Source organism: Macrosteles quadrilineatus, unplaced genomic scaffold, assembly GCF_028750875.1.
Source record: "Macrosteles quadrilineatus isolate MER2022 unplaced genomic scaffold, UCM_ALF_1.0 Scaffold_6__1_contigs__length_79288215, whole genome shotgun sequence".
Classification (NCBI taxonomy): domain Eukaryota; kingdom Metazoa; phylum Arthropoda; class Insecta; order Hemiptera; family Cicadellidae; genus Macrosteles; species Macrosteles quadrilineatus.
Window position 1 is genome coordinate 19207765 of NW_026542599.1, and position 20129 is coordinate 19227893.

Genomic DNA, 20129 nt, shown 5'->3' on the forward strand with positions numbered 1-20129 from the left:
GTATCCACTACTTACCAGATTTAAAAGTTATAACTTAAACGTTTCTATTAAGGCCATAAAAGTTGAATTTTGTTTCTAAAAGCGTTGGCAGATGTGTAACTATTATATGCAAAGGTTAAACTACAGATGTAAAGGTTAAAATGTTTATATTTTGTGTCCTCTTCCCGTTGCAAAGCACTGGTACAACAGCTAGTTTCTCATAAATAAATAGTTTAATAGTTCATTTAACTTTTTCAATTTGTCTTGTGGATATTTTAGTTATCTTAATTGTGAATTTTATAACACGTTGATGTTATTCATTGTGTATCCTAATTTGATCTGGAATTGAGTTTGCATCAGAGTCAATGTTAAAATTTTAGTTTCAGAATCGAATAATTGTTTAATATGCTCATAATAACTAACAGTAAAACATTTAATAACAATTAACATACTTATCTCCTAATTTAGTAAAAGTATATTAATTATAAACTGTCAGATACAGTTTAAGTGAGTGGGTTGTACAAACTGTTAATTTGCAAAAAGTATGGAATTTTTTGCAAGAGGTGGTTCTGCGAAAGTTTTCTTAACTAAACAAACATCGTATAATTTTTTTTGTGGATTGTATGGATTAAGACCATTAGTGATTAACGGGATTTGAGCCCTGATCATGTAGGCCTTTGTTATTTAGTTTACCTACGACCATTTTTTAAACTAGCCTTTTTCTATTCAGTTCTTAGAATTTAAAAATTCACTTAACAGTATTGTTTATATACTTAAAAGCTTTGTTTTGTTAGTTTACTGTACAAGTTTATACTGTTAATACTGTTCAATGAAATGGCGACCATACATAGTAGGTATTTTAAGCCAAGTATGAATGGAGATGAGTGTAGGTTTAGACCAATGAGGTTTGAGAATTGAGAGAAAAGAAGTAAAATCGTATTACTTTGAACGTAAACTTATCAGCTGTTAAGGCCAATTTAATGAGTGAGTGGTTTTGAGACAATGAGACTATTATACCTCACAATATGTGGCAGTGAGTGGTTATAAACAAAACATAACCTCTATTGAACGTTGCGTAAACTACTAACTTATTACTCTGTCAAATTGACCATTTAATCTTTTATGCCTTTTATATGAGAAAATAACAAAACTAATTTATTCACATTTTTTTTCAAAACCTATGTTAAGAAATGGAAGTGCAACATTCGAATCTTGACACTTTGCCAGGGAAATATCACATAACTCAAGACATTTTTGTAAGAAATTGACTCCTATTGTTACAATCACTATCGGTTCTTCATTGCATTGGATGTGAAGTCGTTCTTATCTCCGAATCCTATATAAATAATACACCCTCCTTTTCCTCCATTCCGATATTTATCTTATTTTTGTCAAGGGAGATGTTGTATGAATTTTAAATGATTGCAAGGAATACTTTTCGTGATAAAAACCAAAAATATGTTTATGTTCAAGATTCTAGAATTGTTATTGACCATAAGCAATATACATGTTAGGCTTTGTAAATAAAAATTTGATGTTTATTAGTTTTAAGATGTTAAATACTGAACTGAAGATTTTCACCCTCCGAAAACCGTCAGATCCTCCAAATGTTGAAATTCTATATGAACAGATCGTATGGAACCCTACGGACCAAGCAATAACATATTTAGGTGTATACTTCGACCGAAAATTAAATTGGAAATTTCATATTAATAAACATTAAATTTGACTTATGGCAGATTATCAAAATTGTTTCCTTCAATCAACAAAAATCATGTATGTCTATTTAAAATGAAACCCTTCTATACAAAACTCTTCTACGCCCACTATTGTTGTACGCCTGTCCAGTATGGGGAACTGCTTCATCAAGCTCGATTCGTAAACTGCAAACGTTTCAAGATTTTTGTCAATAAATCACTTCAATAATGTTATACTCCATCAGTAAGCTACGTGTGTCACTTATACCTTGACAATACTTTACTTTAACATTATGTGGGATATTACTTTCAAGGATTGACTATTGCTTTCTTGATTTACATAGTATCTTTATTCTTTATATACTTCTGTTGATAAAATACTAAATGTTTAAACATTTTAGCATGAGTGCAACAGGAATTGTTAGTTCAAGCCTGAGTTTCCATTGTTTCGTAAATGGAAAAACAAGCTATACTGGTTTGGAATACATTAAACTTATTGCTCGTAACCCCCTGTACTTCTTCATGATAAAACATCATAAATCTTAGTGTGGTATGTCCAAACAGAGTGTTAAAAATATATTTTACTGCAAATAAATCATTGCACCAGTGAACGACCGCAATTATACAGGGTGTCTTGGAACTATATGAACAAACTTTGTCACGTTATTCTGCATGTCGAAAGAAAAAAATTTAATATTACAATATGTGTCCTACTTCATTCCGTTTTCGGTCCATCTGTCTGTATAAGATTGTTACAAAAACATTCATAACCCCTTAACTGTTTGTGCTACAGCATTAAAATTATGTGAAAATGTTTATATTATTAACCACTATATTGTTACAAAATATGAATAAAAACTCTTGAACCGTAAAAATATTGCGGCTTTTAAAAAATATTTGATGTCAAATTCTATGAAAACCGTTACATACCTAATTGTCACCATTTAAACATTGATACCTTGATAAAATTACTTTTTACATTGTTTGAATGGTTTACACTGAAGGTATTGCAAGAAAAAAGTAATTTCTCCGTTATTCTTTGTCTAAACTAAGCTTATACGATATTGTTGTAATCAACATAAAATTTACTAAATTTTACAAAACTTGCAAATATTTTGTAAAAGAACGATTTTCATGGAATTTGGCATCAAATAGTTTTTAAAGCAGCCATTTTTTAACGGTTCAAGAGTTTTTTATTCATAATTTGTACAAACATAGTGGTCAATAAGATAAACATTTTTTACAAAATGTCAATGCTATAGCTCAAACAGTTAAATAGTTATGAATGTCTTTGTAAAAATCACATACAGACAGATAGACCTAAAACGGAATGAGATATGACACATGTTATGTTGCATTTTTTGTTCCTTTTGACATGCTGGATAACGTGCCACCGTTTGTTCATATGGTTGCATATGGTATAGCATTTGTACTAACTCCCCTAATTTTTTACCAAATAACCCTTCAAGGTTCTCATGTTGAAGCTGGACTACCTAACATCTTAAACCGGTGTCGGGTGAAGGTCTTACCACGAGACAAAAACACTTCTTCCTTCCCCACAGAAGCAATCCTAAGTAATCGTTAAACCTAGTGTTATTAAAATTGGGAAAGAATATGTCTTTATATGAAAATATTTTAGAAGAAATCCAATTAGACAAATTATAATTTGCGTAGTCTGCAGATTTCCCGAGGCTATGGTATTTGTATTTACTTTTTGTTACCTTCATTAATAAAATTAAAGTGAAAAATGACAAAAAAAAAACTTTTCACATCTTCACTTTTTAAATTTATTTATTTATGAAAAGTTAAAAAGTAGATAGTCAGCCAGTTGAAACCGACATGTGGCTTGCAAATGATAGAACAGTTGTTACTAGTACAGTTTGACTATTAATAAGTTTGATTGATTGCTTCGAACAACCAATAGGAGCAGTACAAGTTTTCGTTTGCACAAATTGGTAATGGCGTTCGACCTAATTTTTTAAACAGTTACTATTCTTGGATCCGCCAAACACGAATGATTCGTTTGGTTCTAGTTTCTTCTTTCATTTTGATCTTGGTAAATATTGCAGCCATAGATTTAAGTTTACTTTAGTTAGAGAAAGAAAGATTTCTTGATTAGTAGATTAAAAATGAAAAAAAGGAAAATTCACAGTTAATGAAATAGCTTGGGATGCATTTTAAATCATTCCTACTTATCCATCCTTTGTTTTGTGTCAGTAATTTATAACTAATTTTAAGAAACTCCATAATCGTGTAGTTAACATTTTTATACGGATTTGGATAGATTATAGCTTATCTTACGTTATATCCTTGGTCACAGGAAACCAGCAGATTTTTAGCCTCGCAAACAGCAAACCTTCGTATTTATATTCTCCGATACTTCATGTGTTGTTTTGAGTGTTTCAATATCGTTTAGCAAACTTATCTCAGCCTTGGGTTGCCAAGTGGTTGGTCTCCTGCTTTCTGGAGTATGTCTGTCCACATGTGGAAGAAGTATCCTGGCTCCATTCCATATCCTACACATTTCAGCCTTCTAGTTTAAGTCTGAGCTAAATCTGGTGATAGATATCTATTCTCTGTTTTATTTTCTGATTTCCCAATCCTCTTGATCTTTTACGGACATGATATAAAGTAAATTTACAATGAGTACTACAGTTGTGCAGTACCCGTACATAAACATTTTATATACTTGAGACTCACACTTTTCAGGGTTTCTACGAAAGCAAAGGTGAACCGAATGACATTCCACTGAAGAATGACGAGACAAATATTCCTTATCGATCAATTGGTAAGTAACTATTGGTGACATAACTCTACTACGAACAAAATGTTAGAGCAAATGATTTCCCTATTAAGAGTTTTCATCACCGCGACCGTAACATAGCGCAGGATCATCAGGCTCTTACGGTAAATAATACCAATGGTAGTCAAACACCTAAAAACCCCTACTAACACGATCACTTTTTCCGATTCCCTCACGATTCTAGACAAACAGCTGCTTAAAATCATTAAGGAATGTAATCTATAGAATATACAAACATATATAAATAGATCAAATGCCCTTCTACACAAAATAGTATATTCCATCACTAGGGCGTAAAGTGACTCTTTTCTTGTCATTTTTTAAAGACACTTTTTGCCCGTGCGATGATTATTCAACTAGAACTAAGATAGAAAACGAAAATACGTTTCTTGTAAAAATCACCTCTCAAAATGACTTCCAGATTGTGTTCAATTCTGTTAATGTAAATAAGCAGCTGTTTAGTAGGTGATTCAATCATTTCGTCTATTAAAATTGTGTTACTGTACATTATACCATCGATATGACGAACTATTGAAAAGGGAGGGAGTTAAATGCTAGTATTGACCCGCAAAGTATGTACAAAAAACTGCTGTTTTTGCAGCATTACGGCGAAATAAATTATTATACAATCCCTTGAGTCCGCAATAGCCCGGTCCGCAAATGTAACATACAATTCTTATAAAGAAAAAGAAAACGGGGTTAGTTGACTTTTGTTAAAGATATTTGTTGTTCAAATTTGGCAAATTTATTTATTTCGTCCTATAAACATGATACTATTGCTGTCATATAAACATTTGGTAAAAAACCCCTTCTTACCTTCCCTTTAGCAGCATATCTAAACTCTCATCAAATCTAATGCTACTTAAATAGGGAACAAATATGTCTTATCATAGATAAAAGATACTCAATTAGTAGATTCCTCATCATTATAGATCAGCTGAATCAAATTTTATTGTTAGTTCTGTCCGGTGCACTGTAGTTGTCGTGTTTTGTTTACAATTTGTGTCTTGTTTTTTTTTAGTAATTTAAAACCTCGTTTGGTCAAATTAAACTATCATGAACAACAACTTGTCCCCTAGATATATAAAAAAAACAGTAAAGCACAAATAATGAAATTAACCCTAAAATAATAAAAACAAACTTCGTTGACACTTGCGAACTGTGTCACCGGACTGAACTAGACACGAAAAACGAGCTTTAAAATTTTTAATAGGATGAGAAGTCTACTCGTGTTGGTTAGTCAACGGTCTTGTTTATGGCAATACTTTATTAAAATTCCATTTAGACTAATTGAATTTCACTTAGTTTGCAGGTTTTCTGCGGGGCTATTTTAAAAACATATAGGTCGCCCTTGAATGAATCAGTGGAAAGGATATTGATGACAACTAATCGTTCTTGTGTATTGTGGTTTCAGAAGAGAAATGGGCAGAGGCAGCTTCTTATGGACGAGTCGTAGAGAAGAAAGCTCCTACCGAAAAACCTATTTCAATGTGGCAATGGAGAAAGTTGCAATTAGATGTGGTCTTATCGAAGTTGAAGAAACGGCTGTGGAAGCAAAAATAGCGGATAAACTGGAAAGTGCCTTTTAAAGTGAAAACCAACAGAATGAAATTGTGTTTAACCAATGAAACGTGATTATTATTTCAGTCCCTGTCCCCATATTGCAAAATGCACATCCGTATATAGGGTCGCCAGGTGTAACGGTTAGAGCAAAATTTTGTTCACCCTTCCATTGCTTTCCCAACCAACGTGATGTATTGTAATGTTTAATGGTGCAGTTTTTTAGGCAACTGGAACTGTTGTAGTCTTATCACCTAAAATATGTACTTTCTTTAAATGTATCTCTATATTACGAATCCCATTCATAGCATGAAATAACTCGCCTGGCTGTATTTGAGAGGCAATAGGGCAAAAGGGACACAATATACTATACGAGTAAACAATTTCAAACAGGAAATTTAAACAAAGATAGATTTACTGTTAAAAGAGTTACAAAACAAAGCTATAACTTCAAATCAAAGCGACATCAATCTTGGAACAAACAAAAAGGGGAGTTCAACTTAGAAAGGTTAATTTGAAAAAAGTAGGTGAATCTAAGATTGAGTAAAATTAAATATCTTCTATCTACATGGTGTCTTTACCGTATTATTCGGGAGGTCAAAAGAAGCAAAAAATGCAATACAACATGTGTGATATTTATATTAAAAATGTTAAGCGTATGTCTGTCTGTAGGTGCTTAAAAAAACATGCATAACTCCTTAACGGTTTGAGATACAGCGTTGAAATTCAGTAAATATATTTATAGTTTTGACCACCTTTGTGTAAAATATGAATACAAAATTTATAACAGTTTCAATATGGTGGCGATATTTTGTTTTCAAAGCTTAATATCTTATTATAAAACAAATAAAATAATAATTAAAATAGTCTCTATTTTAACAACAATTTTTTGTAACAAGTGAATTTTGACTCCAGTTGTACCTATAGAAATTTACTGGCCGGTACTTCCGGTAGCCAATAGTATATAAGGGACGCCATTTTTGATTCTTGTCATTCGCCTATTGGGTCTGATGATGATTGGAGTGTCCAATCGAAATCGCTCACCAATTACCAACTTTCATATGTATTTACCGTGAATCTACAGTATAAGTGTAAATATATTATTACTAGTGTTATTAGACATATAATTTTTTCAGATAGATTAATGTTGAACTTGTCATGTGGCTAACTCTAAAACATTGGACTTCTAAGGACACAACCTAACTTTTCAGATACCACGGCGCACGTACTTCGTTCACGCTGGGCTGCTCGAGTATTTACATAAGTTCGAGCTACAACTTCCACCCGGTCGCGTCACCTGTCTCGTGTTCCCGAGTACTCGGCATTTTTAATGTTAAATGTTCGTGTCAATGTGCGTTTTCGTGTGTTCGTGTTCTATGTACTTATTTATTAAATGACGACCTTCATATATGGAAGTGAATAACGACGCCTTGTACGGCCTGAAGATGGTTCCCTCTCCCTGTGAACCGAAACTATAGTTGCCACAAGCAGCATATTGGATTACTGAATGCAGGTATTTAAACCATTACAAATAATGTTGAACGGTTAATAAATTGTTATATAAAAAAACTTCTTAGTCATAATTAAATGCATAATTGCACAATTGCATAATTGGACAGATAGCCGACAATCTGTTTCGCAAAATCATATTGGTGATAGTTATTTAGGAGAGGTTTAAAGTAATTGCCACCACTTTATAATCAACAAATTGGATATGCAATCACCCGCGATTAAAAGACGGATTAGTGACGAAACAGTTTTAGGAAATAGCATAGACTAACCAACACAAGGGGGTATGTTTCATCTATGGAAATATGCATGCAATATAGAAACCAAACAAGTGTATGTACTGTATTTACATTACTTAAGTTAAGAATGTTTCTTTTGTATATCGTTTGGTAGATAGAATTGGGGAACTCCAAACTAACAAAGAAGAGTTTTCTAAAAGGATTTGAGTGGTTTCGTTCACCAATACAGGCCAATAACTTTAGCACTTCTTTCTGGTTTCCAAAAGAGAATTCACACACAGTCGTAAATATTTCCATTTTATAGCATTAATTTTTATGTTCTTCAAGTAGAGCATTGCTTTTTCCCACATTATTTGTTATGTTATACAGAATGTTCCGTAAGTAAAAAGAATTTAGGAAAACGTTTATGAAATCAATAGTGATGCTTTTCGGCGTCAACCGCGTCGTCAGTTATAGACATAGAAAACATAGTGAGTACGATACGTGGTATTGTGAGTGTGTTCTCGATTGTTGAAGATCACTGCCAAACTTTTCGTCCTTGTGAAGTGGCATAGTGGATAGGCTGAGACTAGGTACGTTTAATGAGTCAAAATAAAATGAAAATCAAGAACAACATTTCTTTCAAAATACCTTGTTTTTTTAGTTATTCACCATTTTGTTTTTGTATTTACGATTTACATCTTAAATGATATTAAAATATTCTTTATGGAATTCGGTAGGTATACAACTCCAACCAAAGAGTGAAAAACTATTTGCAAAATTTAAAAAGCATATTTTATTAATTCTCTTGAGAGCTAATCTATTTAATATTAGTACCGGGGATGAGCCATGGCTTGGTATAGTTTATTTCTATGGTAAAAGCAATATAAATGGAAAACTTCAGCATAAGCAATGAGCATACTCTCTAAAATACTCTCGTATGAGGGATTAGCTAAAGACAGATAAGTCTGATTCAAGTGTATATTGTTTACTATAGAATTTATTGTAATACAATTTTAATACGGATTCTACTGAATACGGCTGGCAAAATTATGTAAACTATAAAAAAGAGTGCATATAAATTGATTGTAAAATCTACCCTTAAATAAGAGTGAAACATTGAGTCGACGCCAGTGCACTCAAACGTCATCAACACGAAACACTCATCATCACTTGCTCTATTTCCCCCTATATCGAGTAATCTTTAGTGTAATCTTTGCTCAATAGTTACAACTGATGTTTTTCACTTTGTACTGTATTTTGTAATTTGCTAGTATACTGTGGATGGTTTATAAAACACATTTTTTACATGTCTTTCGTTTACTTACTTGTTAATTTGTTCAACCAACATAGTTTCTTGGCAACCCATAAGGCCAGGGTTAAATTTTTTATATATTCAAATGAATTGTGTAGCAAAATAATAAAATATGAATTTTCCTGAGGTAGTGCCTGTCGCCAATCACATTTTTAGGGCTAAGTTATACGTCCCTAATTCCAAAATTTTTCAAATTTTTCCGCTGGATTTCAAGATGTATTACATTTTACAGAGAGACAGACAGACAAACAGACATATAGATCTATTAGAGTATAGTCCCTAATTCCAAAATTTATTCAAAATCCTGCCGCTGGATTTCAAGATATATATTACAGACAGACAAACAAACAGATAGCTCGTATTACAGTAAATAGGATTGAATATCATTTCCAATAAAAATCCGTTTCCACTTTTATAATGGTATGATTTTAAAGGGATTCGTACTACTCTTAAGCTTATTCTTCGTCTATAAGTTGAAAGATATAAGTACCAAACACCAGAAGCAGTATACGTTATTTTTTCATTCAAAAATGTTTAGGCCAAACTTGAACAGCTAATTTCAATCGCTCCGAAATTAAAGATACGGCAAAAGTACGACCAAATAAATAAATTCAAAACATTTACACTACACTTTTCAAAGATGATTTGGAGGTGGCCCCTGCCCACCCCTTTAAGACGCCCCTGAAATTACCCAACCAGCCTAATTTAACCCCATCATTCGAATAAACCTCCATACCTTACCTCAACCAAGAGGACCAATGAGATGCCAGTAGCCATCACGTCATCATGTTTCTTCTGGCTTCCCTCCCAAATCGTTGATACATGAGGACACCTGTGTTATATTCAATTTTTTGCCGCAATGTCACTTTTACTATGACTAAGACAAATGTATCGGGAAAACTGCTGCTTATTCCCTTTAACAAACAGTAAAGTGTACACTGAAGACTTTAACCTGAAATAATATTCTTTTAGGATTAGGGTAGTCTATATCAAACGTCACAAACATCAAACCAGAGAGTTAATATTTTAACAGAGTACCTATGAAAAATGTACTTGAAACTAAAATGAAATGACTTTATTCGCTTTTAACATGAAAAACATGCATTGCAATCGTCAATGTTATAGTCACTTATCAAAGCAAACCATGCAAAAATACAGATTTGAGTACAAAACCATGCGTTCTACTCTACAAAGTTCTACTCACTCACACAATAGGCATACATTTTTTAAATCGGAATCCTCAAGGCTGGCTAAACATGTAGCCAAAAATGAAATAGTTATTTGTGCAACTAGTGAGCAAAGGGAGAATTGACTCACTCGAGAGAAATACTTACTCACGAGCCGTAGGCGAGTGAGGAATGTTTTCTCGAGTGAGGTAATTGCACTTTGCACTCGAGTTGCACATTATATTTTTCCTACAGTTACCATAAAACAAATAAATTGGTAAAGAAACGTGACATATTTTTACACAGAAGTGATCTTTTAATATTAAATTTTTAATGATAACATTACAACAGCTGACCAGCTGATTTACAGCCAGTGCTGCCAACGTATTTCGCGCGCATACGACCTTGTCTGCATGTTATGCGCTCACTATTTCGTGCCTTCACGTTGCAAATCTGGAGTGAGTGAGACAAAGTAATTAGAATGAGACAATGTTAACATTGTCTCACTGATGAGCGAATTGGCCACTTAGCTTTCTCAAATCAGTGAGAGAACATGTACATTGTTAGGTAACTGTAGGAAATAGTTATTTGTGCAACTAGTGAGAAAAGTGAGCAATTGACTCACTCGAGAGAAATCCTTACTCACGAGCCGTAGGCGAGTGAGGAATGTTTTCTCGAGTGAGGCAATTGTACTTTGAACTCGAGTTGCACATTATACTTTTCCTACAGTCTAACAGTTAACCATAAAACAAATAAATTTGTGAAGAAACCTAACCTATTTTTACACAGAAGTGAACTTTTAATATGACATTTAATGTGAAGTGACAAATACAACAGTACAACAGCTGACCAGCTGATTTACAGCCAGTGCTGCCAACGTATTTCGCGCGCATACGACGTTGCCTGCATGTTACACGCTCACTATTTCGTGCCTTAACGTTGCAAATCTGGAGTGAGACAAAGTAATTAGAGTGAGACAATGTTAACATTGTCTCACTGATGAGCGAAATGGCCACTTTGCTTTCTCAAATCAGTGAGAGAACATGTACATTGTTAGGTAACTGTAGGAAAAATAAATTACCTTTCAGTTCTTTTATTGTCTTTGGTAATTTATTGAAAAATATTGCTCCCTTGAGCAGTACATATATATTGCTTGTCATATATATTACCCCATATAAATCAATGGTGCAAGTAAAATTTTTAAGGTAAAATCAGTATATTACACTGAAATATTTAAAATTATAACCATCAATGTACCACTCTTAAAACAAATTATTATTTTATTTCTTATAATCAATGAGTGTTCCATTGTATTTATTTATTTAGATTTCCGGCAGTAAACCCTTGTTTCCTGTTTCTAGTTCATCAAGAAAAAAAAAACAAAAAACAGATCCAATCAGATTCAGATTTTCAAACGAACGAAACGAACTTCAACTTCAACTTAGTTGTTAAAAGTTAACTATTCTATTCTATTTGCGCGGCATGATGAACGTAAAGAACGATATGCAATTCAATACAATACGAATAATTAATTAATTATCACGAATTTTTGTTGGTTTGTTTCGTTTCGAGAGTTTGATATCCGACTGTCGAGTGTTAGAACAAGTAGAAGTTTATGTTGAGTATAACTTAATTTTCATTAGTTTTCAGTCAGTCTGACATTGATTTTCCTGTGCAAACAAGAGTATGCTTGCCCTAGCCTATCCTTGTTTAGGAATCGTAAGGACTTTCTGAAATTGGAGCTACAGAAATTAAATAGCCTAGGCTATTACTTTTGTGGTAAGTATTGTGTCACCTACCTATAATGGCCAACTTTTATCAATTCCTCAACGTCTTCGGGTTTACCATCGATATTTTTAACACACCTCTATCAATGTGTATCCACACAACCAAAACAATAACTTAAGTTAATCCCTCTTTCTGGTTCGAGAACTAAGTTTTCCTGATTTTGAATCATGAAAAACCCCGTTCAATCCCGCCCGAGTGTTATATTTGACGTCTAGGCCTAACGCGTTAAACTTGTTTAACTTAACTTAGGCCTTCTCTTTTGCTATTTTCACCTAAGTAGGGCCTATAGGCCTAAAGACAGCCTATAACATTTTAAAGACCTACCGGTATAGGCCTAAGTTAAGTTAACTTAGCCCAATAGGGTAGACTTCCGTAGGCTATCTGTTGTAAAAAACAACCGAAGAAAATATGTTATCCATTCGATTGTTTCATCATTCGATATATCGTTTGGTTACATAGTTCGATCGATATTTTTATTCGGTTGTTTTTGACAACAGATACGGAAGTCTTACCCGTCCAATATGCTAAATTCTATATTATTAAACAAGTTGTCTAACTGGAGAGATTTTTGTGTTCAGGTAAGTTGTCTGGACTTAAGTTAGTCTGTACCGTAGAGATAGGCTTTGAAACCTAGGCCACCCCACATAATGAGTAAACTTAGGCCTATAGAGAGGCTACCCTACTTAAAATATAGCTTACAGTCAACGATTAAGTTAAATTCTGCTTCATAAGTCACTTGGCAACATCTAGGGCCTAACTTAAGCTTACTCACTGTGTATTATTAACTTCAGGTACGGTAATATTTACTAACTGGGTAACTTATTGTTGGCCTGCTTCATTAAGATGTAACTGGTAGTGTATTGAATAGTCTCACTGCCAAAACTGGGAAGCTGTTCAACGATTTAGCAAAGTGTGCATCTTGGTACCGTACATCTAGATCGATAGCTCAGCCTCTATTTTTGTGCTGATGTAGGGCCTACTGCACTACGCTGTATAAAACACCAATGCCTCTGAGGGTACCGTAGGCCTACCTGTACTTCATGGTAAATTACCGTACTTACTATCTTGCTTTATTTTCCACATTTTTAGTGGAATTTTGTTCGAATAGGCCTAAGTTTCCTACTCAGGTTATTCAGTTTTTCAATTTTCTTCTGAATTTTAAATTTCTCTTCTTTCAGTTGAAAATTTTAAACCATGAGTGTGCAACCTCCCAGATACACAAGTACTCCTCGTGCTGGTCGAGACACCGCCAACGCTCTACAAAACTTCAATGATGTCTCTCCAATATTCTCTACGGAAATTGTGAGAAAAGTGAAATCATCAATCCCGATTTTGTCATATAATAGGTGAGTGTTAAAAAAAAAAACAAGAAATTTTGTGTAGGTTTGTAAACTTAGCCTACTACAAAGATAAAATTTTCCAATTTTTCTCAGAAATTATTTAACATGCCTACCTATCATAGGCGTAATTTGTCCCTTCTAAGTTGAGTAGCCTAAGTAAGCACTTACGGTACTCTAGTGATGTGATGGGTCAAAGTACTCTACCGGCTCGAGTAGCCTAAATTTGACTCGATAGGCTACTGTTACTACTAGAGTCAGTACTCGAGTACTGGACTCGATTCTTACCTGTAAGTTATAGCAATGAAAATCTGTTGATTCGCAGCGGCAAATTCCAGAAATGAATCTTGTCTAGAGTCGCTGAAATTGATCTGAGTCACAACCCGTGTAGTACCAGACGGACTCTGGCTCGTTTTATAGTACTACTAGGTGAACCCGTGCGAATTCGCACGAATAATAAATTAGGATATTATAGCAACGTCGTTAGAAGTTGCGTCGTTGTATCGACGTTGGTCTTGAGCTCGATCGTAGGTTATATGCATGCTAAGGTCTTTGTGCTTAGGAGTATTTTGCAGGACGGAGCTCATCGTGCTGAAAGCTTGTGCGTATGGATTAATATTAACCAAATGTTGAGTCAAAATGTGCATGAGCTCAGTGCTGAAAGAGCCATTAGCTTTGTTTAGCATTCTTTCTTGAACAGCGGTTTCGACGTCCGTAGATATAAATTTGGGCATGTGTGGGATGCTCCCCTTCTGACAGTTGAAAGGTGCCAATTGATTGATAAATTGTGTCGACCGTGCACCTTATACATGAAATGCCCTCCATCGTTATGTTCTTCAATTTTAGCTCGAGTGCTGACCATTGCGAGCGCAGAGTTGTACGATGTAATGTTGTCCTTGTAGTTTCGTTTTTACACAAATGATTAGCTCCATTAGGTAGGCTCTTGTATAAAATATATTTCCCGGTATGGTGGTATATTCACTATTCCTTTATAGCAGAGCAGGATGAAAATCCTTCGCCTCGTCCTCTTTGTTCTTCTTTTAAATGTAGCGCATCTCATTTCTGACATTTTAATGCCATCTCGCCAGGTGAATGCTGCTGAATTCTTGCATTTGTCAGTGTAATTTTGTAAGTACACGTTGCCACTAACTGCTCCAGCTCCTCGTCTATGCTTCTTACGTTTTGTATTGCTTGCTGTATGTTGACTCGCCGTGTCCGACCGGCAATATTTCTTTCTCGTTGGGTCCTTGGCATGTATAAACGAAAATATAATGTAAAACTTTTCTCCCGTCGTGTTCTATAGATAACATTTCTTTGCCAGGTTTCTAATTATTTTCAAAAACATGCAAACTGTTTACATTTCAAAACCAAACAAAACAGCTGGGAATTAAATTTTTTGTAAACTAATGTATTGACATCTGTTTCAGAATATAATAACATACAAATCAATCACAATGTTATTAATTAAATTATTATTGTTACCTTACAATATCCGTTTAGTGTTGGTGGATAAACAACTACATGTTTCGTGGCGACTGCCACATCCTCAAATATCCTCTTCTCAGATTCGTCATCAATTTAAAATATAAAACATAGAACACACGTAGAAAAACACATAACATTTACTTTGGTACCGTCACGGTGTGTGCACGCGTTTGGTCGGGCCGGCGGCGATGTTATCCTTATGGAAGGAACTTTGAGGGCAGCCCACGCCCTTAAAAAGATATATTTCGAAAATCTAAAGCCAGTTTGCACACCTACACACCTATACGAACATTTTGGTATATAATATGTGGGGTTAAATCTTAAAACAAAAAAGCCTTATTGTTCACAAAGTTTCATGTCGCGTATTAAATATATAGATGCCTATTTATGGATTTGAGATAAGAGTCATGGATCGGTTTATTCATTAGGTTGGGTTGATATTTATAGCATTTAAGTTATGTATGATATATTTTATATTTAATTCTTGACTCGAGTAAGCCAATTACTTGGTCGAGCGCTATCTAGGCCTACTCATGGCAGATGGCTTTGGAACTACATCTAGCAGTCAACAGTGTACAAACTGTAAAGCAAGCGAGCGTTGTCCACTCTTAGTGATTGTTCTAGTAGGCAGATAAACTTAAGTTTATGAGTAATAGTACGGTACTCGAGTATCGCAGATAGGTATCGAGTGGACTCGATACTTACTGAGTCAAGTACTCGACTCATCACATCACTCTGAGCTTAGTCTTCAAACGCCTTCAAATCGGGTTACTTCAGAATTTTGAGGCTGAATAGGCGAAGAATTAGACAAACAGTAGAACTAATCACCGGACATGGATGTTTTGAAAAACATCTGCAATGTATGAGTTGTATGATGGTGTACCACTTTGTAGAAAATGCTGTAGGAAACAGCCAATCACCTGCTCTTTGACTGTGAAGAGCTCTTTGAGGGAAGAAGGACATCTCTTGGTTATCTGCTAAGAGGGAGTCACCTTCCCGAGGACAAATTAACTGGCAGTCTACAGGCATTTATCTGGTCCTTGGATGTTTAAGGTCTTTCAATGAAACAACTTAGTGGAGTGCGCAATAAATTGACGAAGTGTGGCTTTTGGCCCGGCTCTGCAAAATAAAATAAGATAGGTGGAATTTGTCTATCTTTTTTGACGTCCATGTAATGCCGATATATAATCCATACTCTGTGTATTTTAGGTCAAATGGACCGGTTAGCTCCAGTGGTGCAAAGTCCCAAGTATCAACATCTAGTAACACTAGCACTGGTAAGAATAATTGTTCACTTTCATATTATTTGTCATACTATACTGTCAATATTTTACCAAAAAACTATTTTTTCTCCCCTTTATCAGCAAACTTAATTAGGTAGCCCTACTTGTAAGACCTGGGTATGCCCCTGCAACAGTCTGAGATATTTTAGTATATTTTTAACAATTTTTTTGTCTCAGTGTGTGAGTAGTTATTTCCTTTTGCAGTGAAGTGGTGAAAGGATAAGAGGTTTAAGAGATGGGCAAGTGGCTTGTTTTTCAATCCGTGAAAGCATCAAGTTAGAATTCGAGTTGAGTCAAAATTCCCGTAATAGTCTATTGCATTCACAAAAACTTGCAGACATTTTGCAAATTGCAAGAGATTTTGCGTGAATCACAGGATACTAAGATGATGTTTAAAACCACTAACCAAGGAAAATTGATTTCACCTTGATCGCTTTGCAATCAATATTTTTTCAATTTTCATCATTGCATTCCACTATTAAACAATGCAATGACAGTTATGCAACCACCCATAACACAACCAGGTACGCCACAAATATGCTGTCAGGTTTAGCGCCCTGCTGGTTTGTTATAGACTATAGTTGATAGTTGGGGGTGGCACTACCCATCTTCCATCTTGTTACGAAATTGGTCCGTTTAGTGAGTCCACTGTCTGTGCTTCAATAGGTTATCATGTTTGTATATTAGCTAATCCCCCCTAATCTTTTTCCATATTTGGCTGTATAGTAATCCTGATTCTCAGTAGGTATTTAAAATTGTTTAGGACGGCCGAGATCATGTCCAAGTACAGCATCAGGCAAGAAAACATTTGAGATCAAGACTCAAGCAAAAGGTTTGAGCTTTAAATTTTTTTCTCAATAATTATGATTTTAATCTTAAACTAGTGTACATGTTGCTCGAAATCGAGCAATTGCGAAGAAGTACAGGAGTTATTTATAAACAAATTACTTGTTGAAAAACTAAGAATAGTCATAATTTCCAATAATTTTAAAAGAGCCAACTAAAAGATTATTAATCAATGGAAATACTCACAATTTACATAACAGTCCTATTCCAGTTTAAAGGGTAAATTTTTAACAATCAAACTGCCCATGGACGGGAATTGCTTACAATTTAAGTCAACGTAAAAAAGCTGTCAGCTTTTATAAAGTACCAATTAAGTAAAAATTGAACTAATAACGTATATCATTAAACAGAAACCAACATCCAAAGCTATACACATTTTTAATACAACGTAGATAATTTTACAAATTGACTGTTAACAATTAACGTATGTTTTTCTTCTCACTATTAATTTTTCCTTCGCAATGGGAAAAATCTGTTTCTGAATCATTGAAATAAATTTATAATAAATAATTTATCATAAAGTTTAAGATTAAATAAACCTACCACATAGTTGTTTTAATTTTTTTATCAGCTGTCTAAAATTGTGAAATAGGCATTTGACAGTTCTGGTTGTTTACATTTAAATGTCAAAGCAATTGTAAACATTGTGAATTTTCTCACGCTTCCATGGAGACCAATTATTAATATTTAATTTCTTACAACAGCTGGAGTTTCAAAACAATATTTGTTTCCCATGTTAATCTTATGGAGAAATATAAAACTTTAAAGGGTCCCAAGGCCTCACTCTTTAATTATTTCCCTAAAAAGAAAGTTTCCTGCGCAACTTCACGTTACGCTCTTTCCAATGACACCAAAAACATGTCAATCGGTTCAGTAGTTTTGGAGGAGTAATTGTCACAAAAATCCTGCTTGCGTATTAAATAAGTATAGGCCTAGATGGAGTAGGAAATCGTACCTTTACAAGTTTACTGTGAATTGCATAATGAACTGTAGTTTCCATCAACAATCAAAGAACCATGACAAATACAACCAACCTTGTACAAACATGGTTTTTTATACGAAGACATTCACTAGTGCACACACCCTGTAAGTTCTTTAAAAAAGTAGGATGAGAAAGATGTTCCTGCAACACTGGTCCTAATATGTTGAATGATTTTATATGCAAATCTTTGTTAGCAGCTCACAAACAGTTTTTTGTTTTGTTTTGTTAGCGAATTTCTCCTTAGGGAAGAGGGTTTTACCATAGGTAGAATAGCTACTAGACTCGGGACAGTTTGAATCTCTTATTTTGATATGCATAGAGGCCAAAATTTGTTGGAATGTTATTTGTGTATTCAATTGGTATACAAGTCTGTAAAGTGATAACCCAAGCAATTCATTGTAATCTGATTTTTTAGTTCACCTTGTGATTTGCTTGCTGTCATGTTGTGTGTGAACGCTGAACTTTTGCCAGATTATTTACATACACTTTTTGTTGTAATGGAGTTTCAAGGAAACGTTTCAAAAGTGTTTAAAAATGTATCGAGAATCTAAGTTAGAATCTAAATGGCAATTTATCTTAAAGATTTGTGGGGAATGAAATTCCAAACTAGTTCAACTTGTTTTCTTGTAAATACATTGATGGATAATGCACAATATTTTAAGGGCAGGCAGGGAAAATAAATTTATGTTTTTACCCCCAATGTTACTAGTAAAGAGACAACTGGTAACAAGGGGCTTGTGACGGATTGAAATTGAAACTTAGCTTTGATGGTTTTGACAAATCACTAATAAAGGTATTTATTTTTTCAGTTCCTACGAAAAGCGTTATTCCAGCTAAGCCACAAACACCTAAAGGGCCGAGCATGGAATCTAGAAACAGTGTTGATAAAGGTGGGTTTGACATTTGTTTTTCATAAGTATTTGGACAACTAGCTCAATAACTGGCATGTATTGCTTACGTTTTTCATTATATAACACTCTTTGTTTTCTGAATATTGGTTCAAATTAACATTATCCACCCCTTACTTTTCCCATGTACAGTAGAGTCCCAATAATCCGAACTTCGGTAATCCAAAAGTCCGCTTAATCCAAAACCAAAAAAAATATATATATTTTCTTTTATAAAAACAAAATTTTTGGAATTTTTTTGAATTTTTTTTATTAAATTTTTGACACAGTTTTCTGTACCTGGTCAAAGTATTCTGTAGCGGCTGGGCGAGATAGACTTTTTTTGTAGAGTATTTTAGTAAATATTTCACCATTTTTGTTATTACTGTAACATTTTACATTTTTGTCTGCCAAATCATAAATGGATTTTATTAAGTGATAATGCTGCAGCCAATAGGTCTAGCCTTCAGTAATGTGAAAAACAATCACGGGCTCGTGCCTGCGAAGAAAAAAAAATAGTAAGAAGACGAAAAAAAAAAAAAAAAAAACGTTTAATCCAAAATATTCGGTAATCCGAAATGGGCCCGGTCCCAACCATTTCGGACTAAAGGGACTCTACTGTATTGTGATTACTAATTTTTGTCATTTTGTATTGTAATATGTGTTGGGACGTAGAAGAAGAAACAATTTCTCGTTCGACACAATGTGTTATTAACCCTCCGAGTGTCATGCGTCGCTGCAGCGACGCGTAACGCACTTTGTATAGTGTCGTGCGTCGCTACAGCGACTCGCGAACACTGTTTACGGCGAAGGCTCTATGACTAACTGAATCGGACTGTACTGGATTGAGTTAGGTATCGTTCTTTCCGTAATGTTCTAAGCTTTCTGCAGAGGTCTGTCTCTAAGCACTATTCATTTTAGTTCCGAAAATATTGTAGCAGACAGCTGACTGAGCTGACGTGCGTGTATTTGTAAACAGCTAGGTTACCCTCGGACCGATGACTGATGTGTTTTATTACATTTATCATTGTTTTAGTGTTAAAAATCAAAAGTAGTGATATACGTGGTGCATTATAAGAAGATTTAAGTGGTTTTGAAGTGCTGGTTGATGATCCTGAAGAAGTAGGTAGTGATATTGATGTAAATTATCAGCCAGATTCCTAGCTATGGTTGGGCTATGCATTCTTAGCTAAACGCTATGTACTGAAATCTGTTTTTTGCCCATAACTTATTTATTTGCAAATCTACTTCCTTATATTATTATATATTTGTAA

At 34.3% G+C, this 20129-nt stretch overlaps 1 protein-coding gene across 5 annotated transcripts in view; it reads left to right on the top strand.

Annotated features, from left to right (window-relative positions):
• The first annotated feature begins 11719 nt into the window (after window positions 1-11719).
• LOC128997005 (uncharacterized) overlaps window positions 11720-20129 on the top strand; it is a 36262-nt gene continuing 27852 nt past the window's right edge. For 4 of the 5 annotated variants that reach the window (XM_054422578.1, XM_054422580.1, XM_054422581.1 and 1 more), the window contains exons 1-5: window positions 11720-12026; window positions 13214-13381; window positions 16067-16134; window positions 16904-16972; window positions 18778-18858. In XM_054422578.1, the coding sequence (XP_054278553.1) occupies window positions 13230-13381; window positions 16067-16134; window positions 16904-16972; window positions 18778-18858 (370 nt within the window). In that variant the 5' untranslated portion in view covers window positions 11720-12026; window positions 13214-13229. The remainder of the gene's footprint in view (window positions 12027-13213; window positions 13382-16066; window positions 16135-16903; window positions 16973-18777; window positions 18859-20129) is intronic. The other variant, XM_054422579.1, reaches the window with a different exon arrangement.